Source organism: Helicoverpa zea, chromosome 12, assembly GCF_022581195.2.
Source record: "Helicoverpa zea isolate HzStark_Cry1AcR chromosome 12, ilHelZeax1.1, whole genome shotgun sequence".
NCBI classification, from domain to species: Eukaryota; Metazoa; Arthropoda; class Insecta; order Lepidoptera; family Noctuidae; genus Helicoverpa; species Helicoverpa zea.
Genome location: NC_061463.1, coordinates 8,417,364 through 8,440,523, shown reverse-complemented (window position 1 = coordinate 8,440,523; position 23,160 = coordinate 8,417,364). Strand labels below are relative to the sequence as shown.

General features: G+C 42.7%; 3 protein-coding genes across 3 annotated transcripts in view; 1 reads left to right on the top strand and 2 right to left on the bottom strand.

Moving 5' to 3' along the window:
* Positions 1-102: 102 nt before the first annotated feature.
* LOC124634960 (anamorsin homolog) lies at positions 103-16,105 on the top strand. The gene is made up of 5 exons (XM_047170662.1): positions 103-529; positions 778-1,007; positions 1,515-1,680; positions 2,390-2,496; positions 15,904-16,105. Exons 1-5 carry the CDS (start codon positions 385-387, stop codon positions 16,006-16,008), a joined length of 753 nt encoding a protein of 250 aa, XP_047026618.1. The 5' UTR covers positions 103-384; the 3' UTR covers positions 16,009-16,105.
* LOC124634957 lies at positions 6,477-9,603 on the bottom strand. The gene is made up of 2 exons (XM_047170658.1): positions 6,958-9,603; positions 6,477-6,860 (listed from the first exon to the last, which is right to left on the bottom strand). The coding sequence occupies exon 1, from the start codon at positions 8,826-8,828 to the stop codon at positions 7,101-7,103; it is 1,728 nt and encodes a 575-aa protein (XP_047026614.1). The 5' UTR covers positions 8,829-9,603; the 3' UTR covers positions 6,477-6,860; positions 6,958-7,100.
* A 323-nt stretch (positions 16,106-16,428) lies between the features above and the next one.
* LOC124634959 (ataxin-1-like) overlaps positions 16,429-23,160 on the bottom strand; it is a 31,146-nt gene continuing 24,414 nt past the window's right edge. The window contains exons 2-4 of the mRNA XM_047170661.1: positions 21,042-21,442; positions 20,631-20,864; positions 16,429-20,186 (exon numbers count right to left, since the gene is read on the bottom strand). Coding sequence (XP_047026617.1) covers positions 19,911-20,186; positions 20,631-20,864; positions 21,042-21,434 — 903 coding nt within the window. The 5' untranslated portion in view covers positions 21,435-21,442 and the 3' untranslated portion in view covers positions 16,429-19,910. The remainder of the gene's footprint in view (positions 20,187-20,630; positions 20,865-21,041; positions 21,443-23,160) is intronic.

The window sequence follows — 23,160 nt, the reverse complement described above, 5'->3', positions numbered from 1 at the left end:
ATCCATAATTTTATATCAATAAATATGCTTAAATTGGAGCGTTATATATTTTTATCTGTAGTCTTACCAACATGCGAAACGGCGAAACGGCGAAGAGATTTCAGATTTGACAGCAGTTGATAAGTTGATTGTTCACGGTGCTGGTTGGCAGTCATTTATTTATTTAATTTTCGACATTGGTTATATTTAGTTGTATTATATGTTAACGGGGATCTATCCATTGGTTACTCAGTGATTTGTGTTACGACTTATTATACTCGTTTGTTGGAGATATACGCAATAGAAACGAACATAGCAAAGTTCTAAAAATCGAAATTAACCATTGTCTTTTTATCGCGGCTTTGATTCGTAAATTCGCTAATCGGAACGAAACTAAACAAAAAGATGGAGAACGTGAAATCTGGAGATAGCGTGTTAGTTATTTGGAACAACGACAATCAGAACAGTATTGGCAGCTTGGTGGAAGAGGTCAAAGCAGCTATTGGCAATGGCTCCGTCGTTCTGGAAAACTCTGAAATGATAACCGAATGTAAGTTTATAATTTTCACTCCTTATTTATTAAAATCTCTGTGTACCTATAAGCACAATAAGTACAGAAACACATAGTGGAAAAAAGTAAACAGGAACAGAAATGCTGACTGCTACATATTTTCTATTATTTGTAGATTCATCATGACAGAAAATTGCTGAATCCTTTTCTGATGTTTTTGAGCCGATTTCTGCTATCAACAACTAACATATTACAAGGCAGGTGTATAATTTGCTCATTGTTTGTAGCATCCCGGCCGGCATCATCCTATGACGCTGTGCTCTCAAACTGGCTGGCCCCCCACACTGTAAAACACACGGACAGTCTCTTGGCAATTATTGTGAAACTCCTCAAGCCCAGTGGTAAACTAATCCTGAAAGATACAGCAGACCTGATCACCACACTCAAACTAAACGGTTTTGTAAACGTCACAAAGTCTACTGATAATTTATATATAGCTGAAAAACCTAAATTCGAGGTAAGTTTTTTTATAAAATATTCTATTAATCACATTTACAACAAAAAAAAATATTAAGGGCCTTATAAGTCACCAGCACTGAAAAACAACTTTTTATAGAACACAGTTATTATTCACTATACATATAAATAATATCAATGTTATATTCATGTTATCAGTCAACAGACAGATACAGAGAGAGATGTTATTTACTGAACTGTCAATAGACAACAATGACAGTTCGTGGTGATCCCGCACTTCATTTTTGCAAAACAATTTGACAGATTCACCAATAGATTTTATTTTATAGCGTTCAGGAATAAAGTGTCTCTCAACCATTTGTGATAAAAAAGAAAACAGGGCTTACATGTGTCAGTGACATAATTGTTGTTATTGCACTAAGTGTATAAATAACAACACAAAATATATTTTAATTAACTGCTTACATACATGTGTGTTGCTCATATCTCTGCCAACCAGAAAACAAAGGGTTAAAATCCTAATCTAGAGTCACTCAAATAATTTCAGGTTGGTTCTAAAGCATCATTGAAACTAAACGGAAAGCCAGCAGTTTGGAAACTGGATAACACGGTTGAAGAAGCATGGGCCGCTGGAAATGATGATGAAATCATTGATGACAATCAGCTTTTGGATGAAAATGATCTGACTAGGCCAGATATGAAGTCTTTGAGAGGTAAGTTTAAATTAATTATTGGTTGATTAATTCTTTTTTGAGTTTATGATTATAGAAATTCATATTGTCTATCATATTTTTGTCCCAGACAATTTCATTATTCACTCATACCAATTTATTACGACCTAGATCGCATGACCTTATTGTTAATGCTTGATTACAGTCCTTCACGTAAAAAAACGTGTTTCGTAATGTTGAGAATATTAATTATTCAGCATAAAGTAATAACTTTGTTGATAAGAGAATACTTATCATTTGTTGCCCACATTGCGAGTTATCTTGATAACAAAACAACAATCCGTCGTGTTGAGGTTTTGTGTTCCGAGCTCGCTTTGGCTGCGGTCAGTAATAATGCGGCTGAGGTTTTGTGTTCCAACTATTCCCAATGACGCAGCCCATTCACGCAAGGTCGTTGACAACGGAATTGTGGCTGGTAGAACCAGTTTATTTTTGTATGTATAAACTTTCTATGTTTCAATAGAATTTGTATGTAAATTAATGCAGCTCTGTAATTATTTCAATTCAAAGAGCAAAGTATTTACATTTATCTATTCTGAGGCAGGAGTACTACCTCTTTAGACATTGAAATAAAAAACCTATCCACGAACTGGGAAACCTGTATACAAATCCAAACAACACTGACTAAACAAAAAATGATTTCAATTTATGCAGAATATTTTACTAACATCTATCACTGAAATATTTCCAGTTTGCGCCACAACGGGTAAAAGAAAAGCGTGTGCTGACTGTTCGTGTGGACTTGCTGAAGAGCTCAGAGGAGAGATCAAAGACACTCCCAAATCTTCGTGTGGAAGTGTAAGTATCCATCATCCATCATTGTTTACGTTGTTAAGCTGGTTCATACCGCGCGCGTACCGAAGTATCTTATTGCACCTAGATGAAGCGAGACATCTTCTTTCGCCTTTTTATAGTCTCACCTAAGGGCACAGGCCTTCTCTCACAGAAAAGGATTGAGCGTTAATCACCACGCATGCTCAATGCGGTTTGGTGATGTCAGACTTTGTAGTCCAGGTTTCCTCGAGATGTTTTCCATCATGTTGAATCAGTCATTGGTGTCCAATATACCTACATATACTTGAAAGTATAAACTATAAGGCGTTTTTGGTTTGAAACAGTACCTATGAAAATAAATGACTATCATCCTTCCATACATAGAACCAAACAATTGCTCATTGTTAGGCACTCCTCTAAACATGCACAGATTGGCCATGCAGACACAAGGTCTAGTTTAAATCGGCTCGGCTAGAAACGATTTGAATTCTTTCCGTACGCGCTTGTAACATCGGTTGCCAGCCAGCTAGTAAAAATAATGCGTCATACAGTCAAAAAACCACCTGACGTCAAGTTAATTTAAAAACACATTACCAATATAAATATCTCATTAAATGTTTGGTTCCAAATTCGTTTCTCGTCAGTGAATATCAAAACAATGAGCTTTAGATAACATTGATTTATATATCGATGCAATCTTGTTCTAATTCGCGTGTTGCTCAATCAAGATACGCTACCTTTTATACCATATATTACTTACGACCGGCCCCAATTCAAAATTCAATATTCTATCAAGCTGTTCTTTTGTTTACTAAAGATAGACAGCCTTACTACACAACAAGTTAAACAAAAATTTAAACCTCTGTTGAAGGGCTGCAAAATGGACCTTATTTCAACGTCATAATCTGTATTTTTTTTAGACAAGTGCGTTTTTTCAACGGGCGTAGATTAGATTAGATTAGATTACTCGGGCTGGTTTCCGCAACTCCACGACAAAGCGCGTATTTTGCGTGTGAGGGTGATAATGGGTGTTTATTCACTCGATCCACCCCAACTCCTCGAGAAAAGCCAGCAGAGGTTTAATTCTGCTGACTATCTCTTGGATAGTACCTGGGTTACCGAAGTACTTAGCCCTGTATATGGCGGTTTCAGGGCAGTCTAGTAGCACGTGTGCCGCTGTTTCTTCTTCCCCCATGCAGGCTCTGCATAAGGGACTGTCTGTAACTCCTATAACATAGAGGTGTTTATTGAAGGAGCCGTGTCCAGTTAGAACTGCCGTAAACTTACGTAAATTCTGCTTTGATAGGCCCATCAGCTGTTTAGTGAGGCGATCGTTGATGGTCGGGAGGGCCATCTTCGCCTGCCTGCACGCGCTGTGGTTAGTCCAGAGGTGGTTGTGTTTGTGCCTAGTACGCTGTCTTACCAGTGTTCGTAGGTGGCCGAAGGGGAGTGGCAGTATGGGTTCTGGTCCTACTGCTGTTTGGTCTGATCCCCTTCTCGCCAGCTCATCCGCTGCATCGTTGCCTCGGGAGCCACTGTGTCCTTTTATCCATTGAATGGTTATGTTATTTAAACTGCCTACCTTGTTTAACCGTTGGTGGCACTCGTGTATAAGGCCGGAGTTTGCGCAGTGTTTGCTTAGGGCCTGTATTACTGCCATGCTATCTGAGAGTATTCGGATAGAGTGACCGGTTACTTCCCGCTTTATGACTGCTTCGGCCGCTAGGGAGATGCCTATACATTCAGCTTGGAATACTGTATTATGTACTCCTAGGGGTGTGAATATGTGTATGTTTAGGTCTTCTGAGAAGATGCCTGAACCTGTGCCGGTGCTTGTTTTGGATCCGTCGGTGAAAATTCTTAGTTCTTTGGGATTATGTCCCTCGTAACGATGATCCTCAAAAAGTTGGATCCTGTATTTCTTATCGAATATAAAGACTTTGGGTATGCGGTCGTTTATAGCCTGCATAATGGGAAAGTCTGCATAAAGATTGTTTAGTATAGTTGTGTGTTTTGTAGGCAACTTGCTCCAGAGATTAAGGGTTTTGAGTCTTAGAGCCGTCATTGCTGCTTCTTGCTGTGCAAAGAGGTTCAGCGGCGGCAGACCTAGCATGGCTTCCAACGCTGCCGTTGGTGTTGTCCTCATGCCACCTGTGGCTGCCATGCAGGCTTGTCTTTGGACTCGCGCCAGTTTATTTGCGACTGTAGTTTGGTCGGTTTTGGGCCACCAGACTAAGGCGCCGTAAGTGATCATGGGGCGGATCACTGTTTTGTATAGCCATAGTATTATCTTAGGGGATAAGCCCCATTTCTTCCCTATCATTTTCTTACATTGCCAAAAGGTAATGCTGGCTCTGTTTACTTTATTGTCTATATGATTACTCCATTTCAGCTTACTGTCCAGAGTGACGCCAAGGTATTTGACTTCGTTGGATAGTTTGAGTTCTGTATTGAAGAGTTTAGGTAGTTTGTACGGTCCCAACGTTCGTTTGTTTGTGAACATGACTAACTCAGTCTTGGTGGGGTTTACTGAAAGGTCAAATTCCCTGCACCACTGTTCTACGATTCGTAGGGCCTGTTGAGTAAGGTTGCAGATAGTGTCAGTTACCTTGCCTGAGATGGGGATGGCAAGGTCATCCGCATAACCTATTGTGTAGTCGTGGTTTGCGTTTAGTTTTGTGATGAGATCATTAATCACTAGATTCCACAGGAGCGGGGACAGTACCCCTCCCTGTGGACATCCTCTGGCTATTAGTGCTGATTTGTCATCATCTTCAAAGCGTACCACGCGTTTGCTGAGCATGTTTGTGATCCAATCAGTTAGCATCGGGTTAACTCTGTGTCTGAGTAAACTCGTTGTTATGCTAACGAAGTTTGTTTTATCAAAGGCTCCCTCAATGTCTATAAAGGTGCCAAGGCAGATGCCTTTTTGTTCTATTGCCTCCTCTATCCGGCTTACTACCAGATGAAGCGCTGATTCTGTTGATTTCCCCGAGCTATATGCGTGCTGATTCGGATGCAGGGGGTTGTTTCTTAGCGCACCGTCCCTCAGCTCTCGCTCACATAACCTTTCCAGGGTTTTTAGAGCAAAGGATGTCAGGCTGATTGGTCTGTAAGCTTTTGCGCTTGTGTAGTCTCCTTTACCTGGCTTTGGGATAAAGACTACTTTGACCTCCCTCCATTTTTTGGGGACATATCGAAAAGCCAGGCATGCTCTCATTAGTCTTAATAGTCTATATGAGATGTATGGTCCTCCCCATTGCAGGAGCGCTGGGAAGATTCCGTCCGGACCTGCTGCTTTGTATGGGTGGAAGCTTTGAATTGCCCAATGGAGTTTTTCCATTGTGACGATTTTTTGTGCGTATGACCAATCTTCTTCAGTTGGTGTTTGTGTTACCTCATGCCATTCTACATTTTGCGTGAAAACGCATCCTGGGAAGTGGGTCTCAATTAGGACGCGCTTCGTTTCTTCCGGCGATGTGGTATGTGTGTTGTCTGGTTTTCGGAGAGTGCCCAGACCAGGTGTGTTTTGTTGTGCTAGGATTTTCCTTACCCTGTTTGCTTGTTGACAGGACTCGATGTTACCACAGAACTTGCGCCATCCCCTGGTACTTCGGAATCTGATGCATTTCTTGTACCTTGATTTGGCCGCCTTATAGTCGTCCCAATCCTCGTCGGCACATGTATTCATTGCTCTGTTTAGAGTTTGTCTCACTTGTTTACGCCTGCGTTCTAGTTCCGCACCCCACCATGGTTGTTTCCCTGGTGTTTTCTGGTATGCAGTTTCGGGGCAGGCTGTTTGATAGCTGTCTATCATTGACTGTGTGAGGTAGCTTACCTGTTCGTCAATTTGTTCTGTGTCCACGTAATTTGTAGGGTCCCCGAGTTGCGCAAGTTTGGTGCTGAGCGTACGGGTGTACGTCGCGCGGTCCGTATTGCGTGGGTTCCGTTTCGGTGGTGTTTCTTGTATACAGACCTGTAGGTCAAAGCGGATCCATCTGTGGTCTGAGCAAGATGCCTCCTTAGAGACATGCCATCCTGTGATTAGCTCCGCTACGCTCTCTGATGCGAGAGTCAGGTCTATAATTGTTTGACTTCGTCTAGTGACGAAAGTTGGTTCTGATCCAGTGTTTATTAGTGATAGGTTGGTTGTGAATAAGTAATCAAATAAGGTCTTACCCCTATCGTTGTGTGTATCCATTCCCCACAAAGGGTGGTGTGCGTTGGAGTCAGTACCGATAATCACTTCCTTCCCTTCTCTCTCGCAGTGATTCACCAGGCGGGCGAGGTCGTAGGGAGGAGGCTCCTCTGCTTCGGGCATGTATACCGAGGCGAGGGTGATCTCCATGTTTAAAGCAGGTTGCTGTATTGAGATGGCAGATTGGTCTCTGCAACAGAAATCTGATAAAAACTGTGTTTTTATGTTTTTTGTTGTATAGATGCACGCCCTGGGATGGTCGTGATGTATGTCTACGTGAATCTTACCTCCAAGATTGGAGAGTCCTCTGATTTGGCCGGCCCTGACCCACGGCTCCTGGATTAGGGCAATGGCCGTGTGTTGAACCTCCAACCATTTGCGCAGCTGAGCCGTCGCGGTTTGGCTGTGGTGGAGGTTTGCTTGGAGGATTTTAATTGTCGACGAAGAAGGGGACGCCATCGCAGATTGCGCCCTCCTCGTCTCCTCCAAGCTGTAGCCCGGCCAGCAGGTCCCCGGACTCGACTTCGTCCCCCTCCAGGTCTGAACCCGTCAGAAGGGCTTCTTCCGGGTCGTCGTCCTGTGAGGGGACGGTTGCGGGTACGGGCACCGCAGGGCCCTCGGTGGGGCCAGCGCCCTCGCTGGTCGTGGTACTTGTGCCAGGCTGTTTCTGGATGGTGAAAGTGGCGGGGTCCCATCCCGGCGGAGTATCGGCAAACTTGCCGTTGTGACCCTGGAATTTCACGTACACCGCACCCAGCCCGAAGGCGAGGCGGCGCCCGGACTTCATCAGGGTCGCGATTTGTTCCTCCGGGATTCCCACCACCACAAAGCTGGCGCCTTGCTGCTTCTCCTGTCTTTGGAGCACCCACCTGTCGACCGCGATCTGCGGGTTCTGGTATGCCAGAATCCGCCCGATGTCTCGCGAGTCGGTGATGGCCCCCTGTTCATTAGGGATCAGGATGCCACACCTGATCCTTCGTGTAATTTCCGACTGGCTCTTGATGATCAGCTGGTGGCCGGTTGAAAGGGCCAAGTCGGCGATGGTTTTTTGAAGCCATGTCAAAGTGTGGTCGTTGGAGCACCACAGCTTCAGGACGCCTTCTGTGTAAACCGGCTTACCATTAAAAGCTGGCCCCGGTTGTTTGTTGTTCGGGGACCATGCCTCCTTTAGGATGGTCTTCTGTATCCCCGTCAGTATCGTGTCCGCTACGTCCTTTGTTAGGATCCCGGTGTGGCCGCATGTAACTGCGATGCACAGGGACTCCTTGGTTGCTTGAGCGTAGCTTACCCGAGGAGTGGCCCGCTTGGACGGGTCCAGGCACTGTCGTTTGCGCTTCCCACGGGGCGAAAGTGTCTCGTTCAGAGCGCGTTTGGCAGCTGTCTGTACCTCACCTGCAGGGCTTATTGTTTCGTCCCCTTCCTTCACCGGCCTGCTGGCCCCCGCGCCCGGCGGACGACCACTCGGTCCAGGTCGGCTTTCGCCTGCCTGGGCCTGTGTACGCCCACCGGCACAGAAGCATGGCTGGCCGGAGGTTGGGGCAGCGGGTAGAGCTGGTGTGTCGGGCGCGGCGTTCGCGTTCATGCGCGCTCGCCTGCGCTGGCGTGGGTTGATCTTCCTCTTCTTGGAGCTCACGCCATGTTGGTTTTGGTTAGGGCGTTGGGGTTGTGGAGTTTGTTTCCCCTTGCCCTTGCGTTTTTGCACCTGCCATGCGGAGGAGAAGTAGTCCTCAGTCCGGGTTACCGTATCCGCGTTGACGGAGGCAGATGGCCCGGAGGTGCCGGCATGTGGAGCAATTTGCTCGGTGTGCTGTGTTATGTGAGGACCGCCGAGGGGGTGAGCCGCCGACGGAACCGTCACGGGGGTGCTTGGGTCGGTACTGGTTTTACCCGTACCTATAACCCTCGCCCTGTTTGTGGAGTCGGTACCAGCTTTACCTGGTCCCTTCCTCCTGCTTTGACGTTTGGTCTTCGGCACGGTTCTCGCCATGCCTGGACCTTTGTCGCATTTGCCCACGGGGGCAGAATGCGCGGTGTTCGCGCAGGTCGTAGGAGTGTCGTCGGCTTTCGCTGACTCCACCCTTACGCCGGTAAAATTTATTTTAGTGTTATCCATATTTTTGATTATTTTAGTTTCATCTACCGAGCTCCCACCCTCCATGGAGCCCGCAACTGGGAGCGCCCTACTGAAGGTAGGCACGCTAGGACTACCCGGTAGATATAGGAACGCGAGGCTGGCTTACAGTGCGACATCGGGCACTCGATCAGGCTGGAGTCTGGAGCAGAAAGTCCCGACTTCCAACCTTCACTTGCACCGTCAGCATGACCTTCACCACCGCTACGGCCGCCCAAGGACGGCTTTCGCGGACCCCACGTCCCTCGCCTGTGGCCCTCTGACGGGACACGATTGGCCATTTCCCTAACCCATGGCTCTAAGGTAGGGCAACCGTTTCGCGTGAAATCCAGACCAAAGGGGGCGTGTTGCCGCACGGACGCATTACCGCCAGCGCCGCTTGGCTCAACCCCCCAGGATTCCTTCATCCCCACTTACGGCGCTCGACTGCGCAGGTCCTAGCGCAGGTGACTGTTTACTCCTACCCGCCATCATCAGAGAATAAGTGATGGACGGGCCCGCAACCACTTAGTCACAAGGATCACGGTAAGGAGTGGAGTTGGATTGTGGAGGGGTTGGGGGAAAAACTGGGAAAGGGTTAGGAGTTTGACTGGGGTTGGAAGTGACTGTATGTGCGAGGGATGGGTATGTGCGCTGTGCACACGACAGGACTTTGAAGGGGTGGGATGGGGGAGAAGCAGCTCTTAGCATAGGCAGGAGGGCGAGACCGAAGTCTTCCCTGCGACCTAAGGTCCCGGGTGACGCCGGTGTTACAGGCTCGAACTGTACCACGCACTTGGAGGCGGCTGGGGAGAACGTCAACCCATTCAACGGGCGTATAAAAGTTTTTGTGGTACGACGGAGAGTTGACATTAGCCCCATATAAAGTAACTAGCTTCTGCCAGCGGTTTCACCCGCATCCCGTGGGAACCTCTGCACGAACCCGGATAAAAAGCCTATAGCCTTCTTCGATAAATGGGCTATCTAACACCGAAAGAATTGTTCAAATCTGACCAGTAGTTCCTGAGATTAGCGAGTTCAAACAAACAAACAAACTCTTCAGCTTTATAATAATAGTACAGATGTCAAATTCCGATCTAAAGATAGCAAAACAGCAGATAGATTAATTATTGGGAACGGCCGTGAGGGTCATTGTTCTACACTTATCCAATGTATTTAGATCATCTACGGAATTAAACTGGGATCCCCTTTGCGTACGTGACTCGAAGCGTACACGCACATACATATATACAGGTGTATAAACATAAATATTTACGAGCTGAATTAACGCCTTTGTTAGTCATACGGGAAAGATAACTGAAGTTGTCACTATTAGTCAGCACTGTTAATTCTCGTTTACTATAAGTGGTCATAATTACAGTTATCATAATGTGTAGGAGATCTACAAATACTTAATGCTATTGTCATTCAAGTGTATAGGAATCATTAAGGAGTCGTTCTTTATTTCCTCATAATATGCTACTGCATCTTTCATGTCACTGTTTCAGTCCACTGGATAAAACCCACAAGCGGGAAAAAAATTCGCTAAATATAATTAGGTAAAACAAATAATGCTTATGATGTGCGACCGAATATATATACCGAATGATCTAAAAAACCTATTACACCGTCCCTCACCTCTATTCTAATTACCTATATCTACGATATGCATCGATATTTCCACGCGCTGGCGTTCTTAACAGTTGGACGTGTTGCAAGTCATTCCGTTGTAAACAAATATTTTATGTAGCTCAAAGTGCATAATATTAGATATAATTACACTTAAAGTACAGTGCATAACCTAGTATTCGTATTGGTGATATAATATCTGCGAAATATTATTTCTACGTGAAGAAATAAGCATTATTAACTTACCTCAAAAATCTCAAGAACCAACAACTCACGGCCCGCTGGTGAATCACAGCTACGTAAGCCGCCCCCATTGGCCGATTGGCGGTGAGTCAGAACGTGCAAGAGGTGTCAATACGCTACCTTATAAGGTCACAAAATACATGTTCCTGCATATTACGTCAAAGGTGCGAGAAACAGATCGTTAATTTCGCTACTATTCTGCAAGAGTTGATAGCTACGTGGGGTTGTAGCGACTTGTCGATCCAAGTGTCGCGGGTTCAAAACTCAGAACCGAGAATAACTTTTTTCTTCTTTTTTAATTTTATTTTGCTTTGCTGCTTGCTTTTTGTTTGAAGAAATTGCCTATATTGCCCTCTAATATAGGAACGCTGTAGCTGTAAAACTGTTATTATCATACAACTAAATATGTCACAAATTCAAACCTCCGCTAAGGAAGTCGAAAACACCTCTATGCGTAATATTTCGACTACCAGAGGGAATAAAAGACAGGCTGTTGGCTCTCCGCCTGTATCCCCTAACACTGAAGATATCGTCACGCGCGCCAATATTCGAGAAATTATTGAGGACGTGCTGAAGACCGAGTTATCTCGTGCGTTATCCGACTTCGATGACAGAATGAAAGTACTATTGAATAAAGAGTTACAACCCATCAATGACAAAATTTCTGGCATGGAGGCATCATTGAATTTTATGAATAATCAGTATGAGGACCTCCTTAAAGAGCATGCAACATCTACCGAGGCTGTAAGAGAACTTCAGAAAGAGAATTCTGAAATGAAAACTACCATGAGCTCATTAAAGACACGTTTAGAACAACTGGAGCAGCAAACTCGCTCAAATAACGTGGAAATTCAATGTCTACCTGAGAAAAAACAGGAAAATTTGTTTAACATTGTATCAGAATTGTCAAAAACTGTTGGATGTTCCATAGAAAACAAAGATATTCTGCACTGCACCCGTGTTGCCAAACTAAACCCTGAAAAAAACCGACCCCGGTCGATTATTGTGCAGCTCGCCTCCCCGAGAATTCGTGACCAACTCCTCGCGTCCGTCATAAATTTCAACAAGTCTAATAGAGACAATAAATTAAACAGCATGCATCTCGGTTTTGCTGGACCGAAAACTTCAATTTATGTGACGGAACATCTGTCCCCAACATATAAGTCTCTCCATGCTTCGGCGAGACTGAAAGCTAAGGAACTTGGCTACAAATTTGTCTGGGTTCGTGGTGGAAGAATCTTTATGCGTAAAGCCGAAGAATCTGAACACATTATGGTGAAAAACATGGACATTTTAAAAAAGTTATCTTAGATCACGCTTTAATACTGTGATAGAATTAGTATTATATTTTTGTTACAATTCTCGGCCATCAATATTTATTACCAAAACATAAGAGGCCTAAGGACAAAGACCCATAATTTTTATCGTCAACTTTCTTTGGAAAATTATGATATTATTATCCTAACTGAAACATGGCTCAATGAAAGTGTATGCAGCGCGGAGCTCTTTGACGATAGATACATAGTGTACCGAAGAGATAGAAACAATAGTAAAAAAGACGGAGGGGGTGTTTTGATAGCCGTATTGAAAAGTATAAAATCGAAACGTTTGATACAATGGGAAAGCCAGTGCGAAGATCTTTGGTTAATCGTTGAGGTCCCGCAAATGAAATTTATTCGTCAGATAGCTCTGTGCGCAGTCTATTTGCCACCCCCAGTTCTACGCAGTACTTTGGATAGTTTTTTGGATGGTTGTCATGTCATTCTCGAACGATCTGGTTTGCACGCCTGTATTGTTGGTGATTTTAATCTAGGCAACATTAATTGGAACTTGCTTAAGGACACAGCTGATAACTATACTCCGCCTAGCTTCAGTAGCTTACTATTGGACTTTACTGAAACGCACAATTTAGTGCAAATTAATGACATTACAAATATAAGTGGACGAATATTGGATTTAGTTCTGACTAACATACCTTGTAGTAACGTGGTTGCCGCTCTAAACCCCCTTAGTACTGTTGATGTCCTACACCCTCCTTTTGAAATTGAGTTAAAAGCACGCAAAGAAACCTGGCTTCCATATAATTTTGAGCCAAACATGAGACCAAACTTTCACAAATTAGATTACGACAAGGTTTGCAATGACCTAAATGATATTGATTGGGAGACTGAGTTTCTGGGACTAACTGACGTCAATGATATGGTTCGTATTTTCTACGAGAGAATCACAAATATTATAAGCACAAATGTACCTTCTATGTCTAAACCTACCTTCAAAGGTAAAAAGTACCCTCCCTGGTTTAACAAAAAACTTCTACGTGCCTTAAAGGAAAAGCAAAAAGTCAGAACCCGTTATAAAACCTATAAAAATCCACTGGACGAACTCGAATATAAACTTTTAGGAAAACGGTGTTCTAAATTAGCAACAGACTGCTATAATAACTATATTCGAGATATAGAAAACGAAATCTCAAAGAATCCGAATCGCTTTTGGGCTTACGTTAAGGGAAAAAGAGGTGGCACTAGTTCCTTCCCAGCTACAATGACCAACGGATCCCTAGTAACTTCTGACTGCATGCAAGTGTGTGAAATGTTTGCCTCTCATTTTTCCTCAGCGTTTAGTATTGCGAAAGGGAGTAAAACTGAGCTTACATCCGATCTGCTACACAAACTTAGGAATAACAGTCTACCACTGACACCGCCGGTAATTGACCGCGAGAAATTAGCACTTAAACTGAAAGCGTTGGACCTTCGTAAAGGCGCAGGGCCTGATGGCATTCCACCAATATTTATATATAAGTGCGCTCCTGCATTGTTATCCCCATTAACTCGGATCTTTAATAAATCATTAAGTACCGGAGTCTTTCCGGACTGTTGGAAAATCGCTAAAGTTGTACCGATTTATAAAAGTGATGAGAGGAATGATGTTAATAATTACAGGCCCATTTCCATATTATCAACTCTTGCCAAGGTGTTTGAGTCCCTAATTTGCCCTTACATCCAGTCACATTTTAAACTCTACTTGAGCGATTCTCAACACGGTTTCGTTAGTTGTAGGTCAACTTGCACCAACCTTGCTACTTTTACAGAAATGCTGTCTGATGGTATTGACCGTGGCAAGCAGATAGACGTTATATACACTGACTTTAGCAAAGCTTTTGACCTAGTCCCTCATGCTACGCTTTTGTTAAAGTTATCAGCATATGGCATCACAGGCTCACTTCTTGACTGGCTAAAATCGTATCTTGAGAATCGTTTCTTTTTTGTGGTAGTTAATGGTTCTCAATCCAAAACATGCATGACAACTTCGGGCGTGCCGCAAGGCTCACACTTAGGACCAATTCTGTTCAACATATTCGTAAACGATATCCCACACTGCCTCAAATTCTCCGACTGTTATATGTATGCAGATGATCTCAAGTTTTCCAGGGTAATTGAATCCAATAACGACGTAGCACTACTTCAGAGCGATATCAACTCGTTGACTCAGTGGTGTAATGAGAATGAAATGACGTTGAACGTTAAAAAGTGCTACCACGTAAAATATACCCGGAGAAAGAAATTCACAACAAGTGTATATCACATAGGTTCTGACCTTATCCAGGAAGTCCATCAAGTTAGGGACTTGGGAGTTCTATTTGACAAGGAACTAACATTCGTTCCACATGTGGAATCTGTCATAAAAAGGGCCTCGAGAATGCTTGGATTTGTTATCAGAAATGTCGCTAGTTTCAGACGTAGTAGTACCAAGATCTTATTATATAACAGTATGGTTAGGTCTATATTGGAGTATTGCAGTGCGATCTGGAGACCCCATTATGCTACGCACAATCTTAGATTGGAGCGCGTACAAAAAAGATTTCTTTGGCACCTAGCATACGCTTGCGGTTTAGCCAAAAAAGTCAAATCTTACCAGGACAGACTAACTTATTTTAGGATGATGTCTTTAGATAAACGAAGAAGCATCACAGACACCATTTTTATATTTAAAATCCTTCGATCTAAAATCGACTGCCCTCAATTATTGAATAGGTTCCAGTTTCGGGCTCCAGCTAGGCTACCTCGGGCTCCTATAACTCCTCTTTATCCCCCACCTCGTAGGACAGTACTAGGTGCAAGCTCTATCGTCCCGCGGCTGTGCAAACTGTTGAACAGCTATGGAGATAAGGTAGATGTCCATTTCGACTCCTTAGGCAAGTTCCGCCGTATCATTTCGAATCATGTTTAAATAATCCTGATTATGTATGTTGTTTTAAGTTTTCTATTTGTGTTTTTATTTCATTCCGTGTTGTTATTTTATTCAAGTCCCAAAACTCAATGCATATTATTATTTAATTTTTTTTTTGTTTTGTAATTATAAATAAATAGTTAATTTTAAGATAGTGTTTGTAGCACATTTTAATTGTTAATTTATGGGGCATGCGGTGCTAACCTATAAGAAATTGTTATACTAACCTTAGTTTATAGAATATTTATGTTAAAATGTAACAGTATAAACAATTGTTGGTTGGTCAATAAAGATAAATAAATAAATAAATAAATATTTGCATAATTACCATTCAGCTACCCACTGATGCATTACCAAGTGCGTGTGGCTTAATATGTTGGCTAATTGCCCTGTTACACTGCGCGACTTTTCTAGAGAAAATTTATTAGATTCTCGTCAAATTTTTATGAGACTGTTAACTATACATATCGGCTATCGGACGGATGTTTGCCTGGCAATTTTTGTTTACAGTGACTCGTCATGTTTTGGTATCACAAAATAGCTGAAGTAAATAACAGATAATACTTTATGACGTCACAGTCGTCTATTTTTTATTTTTGTGATATGGCACCCTATTTCTTTACGGTGACTTTTATAGCAAGTAATGTATATTTGAACATCAGGCTCACATCATCTGCTTAGCCTTTTCCCAACTACCTATGTTTAACAGACAGCTTACAAAACCAGTGTTTTACATGGAGCGACTGCCTATCTGACCTCCTCAACCCAGTAACAAGGGCGACCTCTTGGCATGACTGGCTGTCAGACTTTCTGGCTTCAACTACAAGACTGGTTGTCAGACTTACTGGCTTCCGACTACCCGTAACGATTGCCTAAGATGTTCAAATGACAGCCGGAACCCACCAATTTATTGTGCCTTGAAACACGGAACTTCAAGCCCACATTGCCTTATACGTATTAGTGAATTATAGTAAATAGTTTATTTTCAAATACCTAATAATGTTTTTTTTTAATGTTATTCCAGTGTTACCTAGGCGACGCGTTCCGCTGTGCGACGTGCCCGTACTTGGGCATGCCCGCGTTCAAACCGGGCGAACAAGTGAAGCTCGATCTCAAGTCGGATATATGAACAATCTCACTTTAGCTCTCCAGTGAATATCGCCTAGTATGTATTACATGTTGTGATTATACGTATGCTTCAATAAAAATTTAAGTCGATTTTGTAATTGATTTTTTCTTCTAGTTAATTAAGTAGTGTTGGTAGTTGTAGTTTTCAGCCAGTTTTTTGTAGGAAGTTTGAATGAGAATGTAGTTTTGAGTTAGTTGATAATTGGGCTTGGTTGCAATACTGTCCATTAAGGTTTAATATTTTTAAGTCAACGAATACAATGTTTCAAATTAAGCAGTCAATACGACGAGTGGGCAGTTGTGTAATCTGACCTAAGTACTCATAAGTTGTGTGAATGCAACCAATCTCTAGTATGCTGAATAATCTCCTTTTTTCTGGAATATTCCAATGCTATAAGGTCAATAAAATAAAACAAGCGTATAGCAAATATTCAATTATACATATTTTCTCTTCTTTTTACAAACAGTTAACTTATTTAACATATTTCGATCTATAACATTTTTCCATTTACAATAAATCTGAATAGTAGTCATTCCGCTATACAATAAAATATACATATATATATTTTTTGTGATATCTGTCATATAATAACAATTTTAAAGTTATTTATCTATTAATTTAAATGACACAACATTTCCTGTTCTCTACAGTACGCTATTTCATTGGAAAGTGTACAATACTTGATACAAATTTGGTTCTGGAAGTTCCACGGATATATTTATGTTCCCAATTGTGTAACTTTCCACGCTAGGATAAACTATTGTATAGTTTAGGGTATCCGAAGTGTTTGGACTATAACACCAGCTAATCAATTAAGAATACTAAAATATTGAAAATCTGTTAAGGATGGCACAATCATCTGTGTCAAGTAATGTTCGTTAGTGAGGAGCACTGTCGACTTACATTACGTTACGGTCTATGTGAACCATTACTGGCCTCGCCGGGCGTCGGCAACATCAACATAATATTATGAATCTCTTCATACATTATTAACTATTGTCACTATATTTGTAACACCTAAATATCGATCAATCACATTAATAGAGACGCGTCTCGCACACAAACATTCGTAATAAAGTCTTGGAAGAAACAGGGGGTTATATTTAGATATTTATAAAAGTCAGTAAACGGAAGAAAGCGGCATTATAAAAGAAACGATTGTTTACAATTTGGTTAACTATATTACTATTGATGTCAGTCTTTAGGCATATTCTATGACTTGATCGATGGTGGTGTTTAAGCAAGTTCAAACATCGATATCGATCTTCGATTTTCTTTCGTATCACTTAACGACTTCGATAAATACAAACGTTCGTTGGAAGGCATAATGGAATACAAGCATAGTTAACTTTTGTAAACAATCGCTCCTTCTACAAATGTCAGCCTCTGGTTTACGTATAACGATTTTCTCTGACGGAATCAAACGCATTGCAAACAACATTTGCATATTGTCTAATTAATACATTTTACAACAAACATCGATGCACATAATAAGTTGATGGTAAATATTATACACCTTATAATGTAGCATATAATCAAGTAACAAGTGCTGACTGAATATGTACCTACACGTAACGATACTTTAACGTATAATTGACTCACTAAATCTACTAGGAGGCGCGGAAGAACATCGATTGTGCCAATATTATACAATGGATTGGCAAACATTACAACAAAGTGTTCCTTAACAAAATTTTCTCTACAATATCAATCATGATTGTGCCTGAATTACGTCCACAAAAATAATATAGCACATTTTTGTTGAAATTAAATTAATACTTTCTGAATTTGGATTTTGGGAAATAATACTTTTTGTAACAAATTTTGTACTAAATGATTGTCCAGCGTTGATAGCGGAGCTTCATAGTTAACCGACGGAACGAGCTCGCGCCCACAAATAAATGCTCCTATCTCATAATTTAAGTAATATCTTCAAAGAAACTACTATCCCACAACATTCAGTAAAGCGTCCCAGTCTTTTCAAAAGTTTATTTTCATCAAATTGAGATCTTGTTTAGACTTGATAGCTCGCACTGGGTCGCGCGTGACGTCACCGGCGCTGGCCGCCTCGCGACGTCGCCGCGACCCGTAGTCTTATAGCTTGTGAGGTAGGCTTAGTCATGATCTAATGAAAGCGCCTTGTTAGAAAATACCGATTAATAAAATGAGATCTTTCATTACAATTACAAATATTAATATAAAGACGATAAAACTAGAATTACATACATTATACAACAAATTATTAACTTTTGTACAACACCATCCGTCGTCAATGAGGTGTCCGTATTCTATGGTCGTCGGTTATCTTTTAACACAATAATGATTAATAGCACGTAGCACTTGCGGTACAATGAAACGAACCCTTGCGAACCTAACTGTCGGTCAGCGCGGTAGACCATCCATGACTCGTTCACATCTGACACGTTATTGTTCGTGATTCACTTATTATGCAAACTATATATGGATTTGGAATTTCAAGCAAACACCAAAATAATGTGTCTTGACTTAGTATTTATATAAAATTAATTTGATTTTGATATGGCCATGCATTTGTCGTTATGTCACATAACGATATATGTATATCAATCACAGACGCTACTTGTTATGTTTTGTTTTCAGTTTTAGTTTTTCAGCGTTTTACTTTTGAGTATACAACAACTATACATTTTCTTACCAATAACGCACTTATTTGTCTAAAACATATATTTCTTTTATTCAAGCAATACTTCATACCTACTCTGACCAATAACTACAAAATATCACAGACTGTGTGTTTATTATGTATACATCTTCTCATAGAAAACTTATGTGTATCACACATGGACGTCAAAAGCAATAGAGATGACATCTATATAACCATGATCATTATACATATTTCATTTTTATTTTACAATATATACCTATCAATTATCAACATTTATATTAGATCAAATTATTTGTCAGAAGAGTTTGCCAGTAGAGTTCTGCGAAGCGGTCCCCGGCAGCGCGGGCGACAGTGGCATCGTCATGGATATGTCTGCAGTCACAACCATCGGACGAGAGTGCTCTCACATGACTGCGTCCCAACAAACATAATCATTCCAGTTACTCGTATAGAAACAAATCAGTCGAGGTTTAAGCACACGTCAGCCCATTACTACTACCTACTATCTAACATTCATTGTACCTTTGTTTTGTTTATATATGCATTGCCACGTGTCCTTCAAGACTGGCGATAAAATCTCATTGGTTATCACAATATCTAACCTACTTTAAGATCTGGTACAAACTTACACATTTGTTATTTTTGTGCTCATTATTTAAAAAATGTTTCAACTCCATGGTTGTGGAATATAAAATTATAATATTGTTTAAAGTTTGTCGTGTAAGTATGTCTAAAGCGATTTACTTTGTATGCCGTATATTGTAATATTCGTGTACCATAGAGGAATGAGAATGAACGAACGCGCGGCGTCGGGAGCGCCGGGTCCCTTCCCTTTGTGACACGTTAGGTTAGTCATGGAGCGTAACGTTCAACTTCGACCTAAGTTACATACATATTTACAACATCGTACACGAACGCGTACAGAAGCACCCGACAGTAAAAAGCACCTAGAGTTCCCCAATAGAATTTCATAAGCGTACTATTATGGACTGCCGATCGCTGCAGAAACCGCGCAAAATAACATTTAACAATAGTGCATGCCGCGACATGCAACCGAACTCACTGGGGCCGTTAATTTATATATCTACAACATTCCACTCCCGAAGAAGCAATCCTCCGTAACACTTGTCCATGCGTTCCACTTAGAATTCAGCAGGTCCGGCACACAGAACAACGAATCTGAGTCAGAAACGAGTAGCAACGATCACAACACGATCAAGACAGTTCTCCAAATACGAATACGAGGGTCGGCCACGTTTCAGCGTTTCTTGAGAGGAGGGGGATTGTCCTCGCAGACGTCGGAGGCGGACCAGCGGCGCTTGCGCGCGTCCTCCTTGACGCTGAGGTTCTCGGGGTGCGTCTGCGGCGGCGCGGGCGGCGCGGGCCGGCGCGGCACCAGCGACACGCACACGTCGCCCACCTGCAGCCGCTGCACGCGCAGCCCGTACTGCGCCAGCGTGCGCTCCGGCTTGCACGACGCCCAGCCGCGCCCGTACACGAAGAACGGGTGCTCCACCGTCGACTCCAGCTCCACCTGCAACCATTACCCACACGATTACATACTGCCATTTCCAAAGCTTTGCTTATCGCGATCATTACTATAGGCTGACGAACTCGTACGCGATATTGCCAAGGTCCGCAGGGTGTAGGCAGCGGGGGTGGTTTATACATATGGACCATGCTAGTATCATCTACGAATTGGCCAAACTTTAGTACCAAGCGTTAATAACCAGAAATAGCTTGAACTGCTTCTTTAGACAGCTAATATATTAGACCCGTCTGTCGTAATTAGGTACAACATCGAATTTGGCACAACATTCGTTGGCTCATGAATTGAAAAACGATAATTGGTCTACTAAAGTCGCCAGATACCTAAACCTAGCCTCACTACCGCTGACCCGTAGACATTTAATTGATGTTTTCAGGTATTTTGGACAAGAGGAAAAGTGCGGTTTTCGGGAAGAGTATTAGTTGTTACCTGTGAGCGGTTCCTGTCGTAGGTGAGCGTGAGCGCGAGGCGGTCGCCGCGCTCGTCGAGGCGCAGCAGCGTGCACTGCGTGAGCGCGAGGTCGCCGCTGCGCTCGGCGCTCATCACGAAGTCCTCCGTGCGCATCTCCTCCACGCGCCGCAGCGACCCGTCCTCCAGCCGGATCAGCGCGCCGCGGCAGAAGTACGGCGCCGGCGCTCCTCGCTCTGGTGACGTAGGAGCCTCCTGGAATCATCGAAACACTATATGAGTATTTTGTTTAGTGGCTATTAGGTACTTAGCAGTAGTTAGGGCTAGAACTAAAATCTGTCTAGTGCTTTTGGCTTTATGACATCCGCTATTTCATTGAATCTTGCATGCACTAAAATATGCTTTCTTTAAAAGATATGAAAATGTATGTACCTCTCTGGGTGGTGGTAGAGGCGCAGGCGCGGAGACGGGCGGCGAGTGCGGCGCGGGCGCGGGCGGCACGAAGCCGGAGGTGGCGCGCGGGCGCAGCGGGTAGTTGGACGGCGGCTGCGGCGGCGCCCGCGTGCGGTACAGGTAGGAGGCGTAGGACGCGGGGTGCGGCAGGAAGGGCGCGTAGGCGCCGGGCACGGAGGGGAAGGGCGCGGAGGGCGCGGGCGGCGCGGGCATGGCGTCGCGCGGCCGGCGCGGCGCGTACCGCGCGTACGGCCGCGGCGGCGGCGCCAGGAACTCGGGCGTCATGCCGGCCTGCGGCGGCGGGTACAGGTTCAGCTGCCCGAGCTGCCCCAGCTGGGCCAGCGCCTCGCTGGGGAGACTCGCTGAGATCATCGGACGGGCTGCAAACAATACACATCTCTATTAATTATGCTTCAACAAAAATATACTTGCACTCATTAATGAGACGAAATTGGCACAAGATGGAAATAGATAGCGCTCAAACTGTATATCATTCACATGTCAACATCTATTACTGGTAGTGTTGTGTTACTCATGGAGCGTACACAAACCATAGAACGCATATTACCTAGTAGAAACACATTAAAACACTGATTAGTTACAAACTAGATCACAGCAAGAAGCCTGTCTTCGCGAGTGAGTAGTTAAGTCCAGCATCTGCCTTAGATCGAGTGTTTAGTATCGCGACAAGATAAGAATGTGGAGCGGCCGACGTCAACATTATAAATAGATTTTATTCACGTACATAAAAGTTAGTAATTCAGTGTGCACGCCACATGACGTGGAGTAGTCTGTCGTATAAACACAGCTTTTGTTCTATTTTTAGGGTACGGTCTACCATACACATAAAACGATCTTTGTTGCTTTATCGTCGCCACTACGCGTTATCCGGGCGAGCTGCTCCAACTGGACTGGCGTGGAATAAACGCCACTCATGATAAATTATTATTGTTGCTTCATACCTACTACTAACTTGCACATTACGCTAACATATTATTACAACTGTCTGAGATACACGCAACTTATGATGTGAGTGCTAACAAAGTACTGTCTGTCTGTAAGTAGTGAGTAAGAGACTGAGATTGAGATCAGTTGCTAATTAACCTGAAAATAAATCAATAACTATTTTTTGAGTCTAAAAGATATCGAACCTTCATGTGCAACAATTACTTCGAGATCACACAGAGCAGCTCCTCTTTGTAAGAACGATTTACCGAGTGAGATAAGTAGGTCTCTTGACTGCTACGAAAAGCCCTAATACCGCAATGTAGATAAATTATTCCTAATTTTAAGCAGCCATACGTTAACACAAGGTTATCTGAAGCCAATACAACGGTTTCTCGGCTGTTTGAGTACTTATCACTATTACATGAAACACGTGTACGCGAGTAAATATTTTTCTACTTTGTTTGATTTTTTTACTCTGCGGCTATTTGTTTCGTAATGTTAAATATACGTTACGTTAACGTTAATATAATTTGTCGATGTTCGTGTCGTAAATCTTATATACAAGCAAAGATAAACATTCGAATGTCTGTTATAATGTATTGTTATTGCGATACGTTGCGTAGAGAGTCATACGAGATATAGTGATGAAAGCTAAATATAATAGTGAATAATACTTGGAAGATGAGTTTAAGCTGAGAGGGTCGTCAGCATTCCTGTGCGTGTTAGTGCTGCAGGCGATAATTTGATGAACAAAGAATGCGCCGACGCACCTGCGCAAACAATAAGCTCTTTTCCAGTTAGCACACCTCACGCAGGGGATGACTGACTGTATGTACATATGTAGTTGACAAAAACTTGTTAGCGAGGAACGTGGTGGTACGTGCTATTGTCATATCGCTGTAAAATAAAGTATTTGGGTGGCACATTACAAAACTAAGGTTAGGTACCGAATGTGCCTTGGGTCTTCTTACTACCAATAAACGTAAAGACAACAGTTTGGGTGAGTACATGTTCTCTGAACAGGAAGGTTATAATTTGGACGGGATACTTTATATCTTGAAAGTATTTAAGATACCTGCTGTGACTGGCTATAATGTCGTAGAATCTTATATTTGATCTAGTAATGTCAGAATCATTACGTAATTCCCGA

What these genes read in the sequence shown, in the direction of transcription:
- LOC124634960 (XM_047170662.1), top strand. Translation starts at nt 385, where the DNA reads ATGGAGAACGTGAAATCTGGAGATAGCGTGTTAGTTATTTGGAACAAC. An exon ending in CTCTGAAATGATAACCGAAT is followed by an intron (nt 530 to 777) that starts GTAAGTTTATAA and finishes CATTGTTTGTAG; the next exon opens with CATCCCGGCCGGCATCATCC. An exon ending in CCAAATCTTCGTGTGGAAGT is followed by an intron (nt 2,497 to 15,903) that starts GTAAGTATCCAT and finishes ATGTTATTCCAG; the next exon opens with TGTTACCTAGGCGACGCGTT.
- LOC124634957 (XM_047170658.1), bottom strand. Translation starts at nt 8,828, where the DNA reads ATGGAGGGTGGGAGCTCGGTAGATGAAACTAAAATAATCAAAAATATG.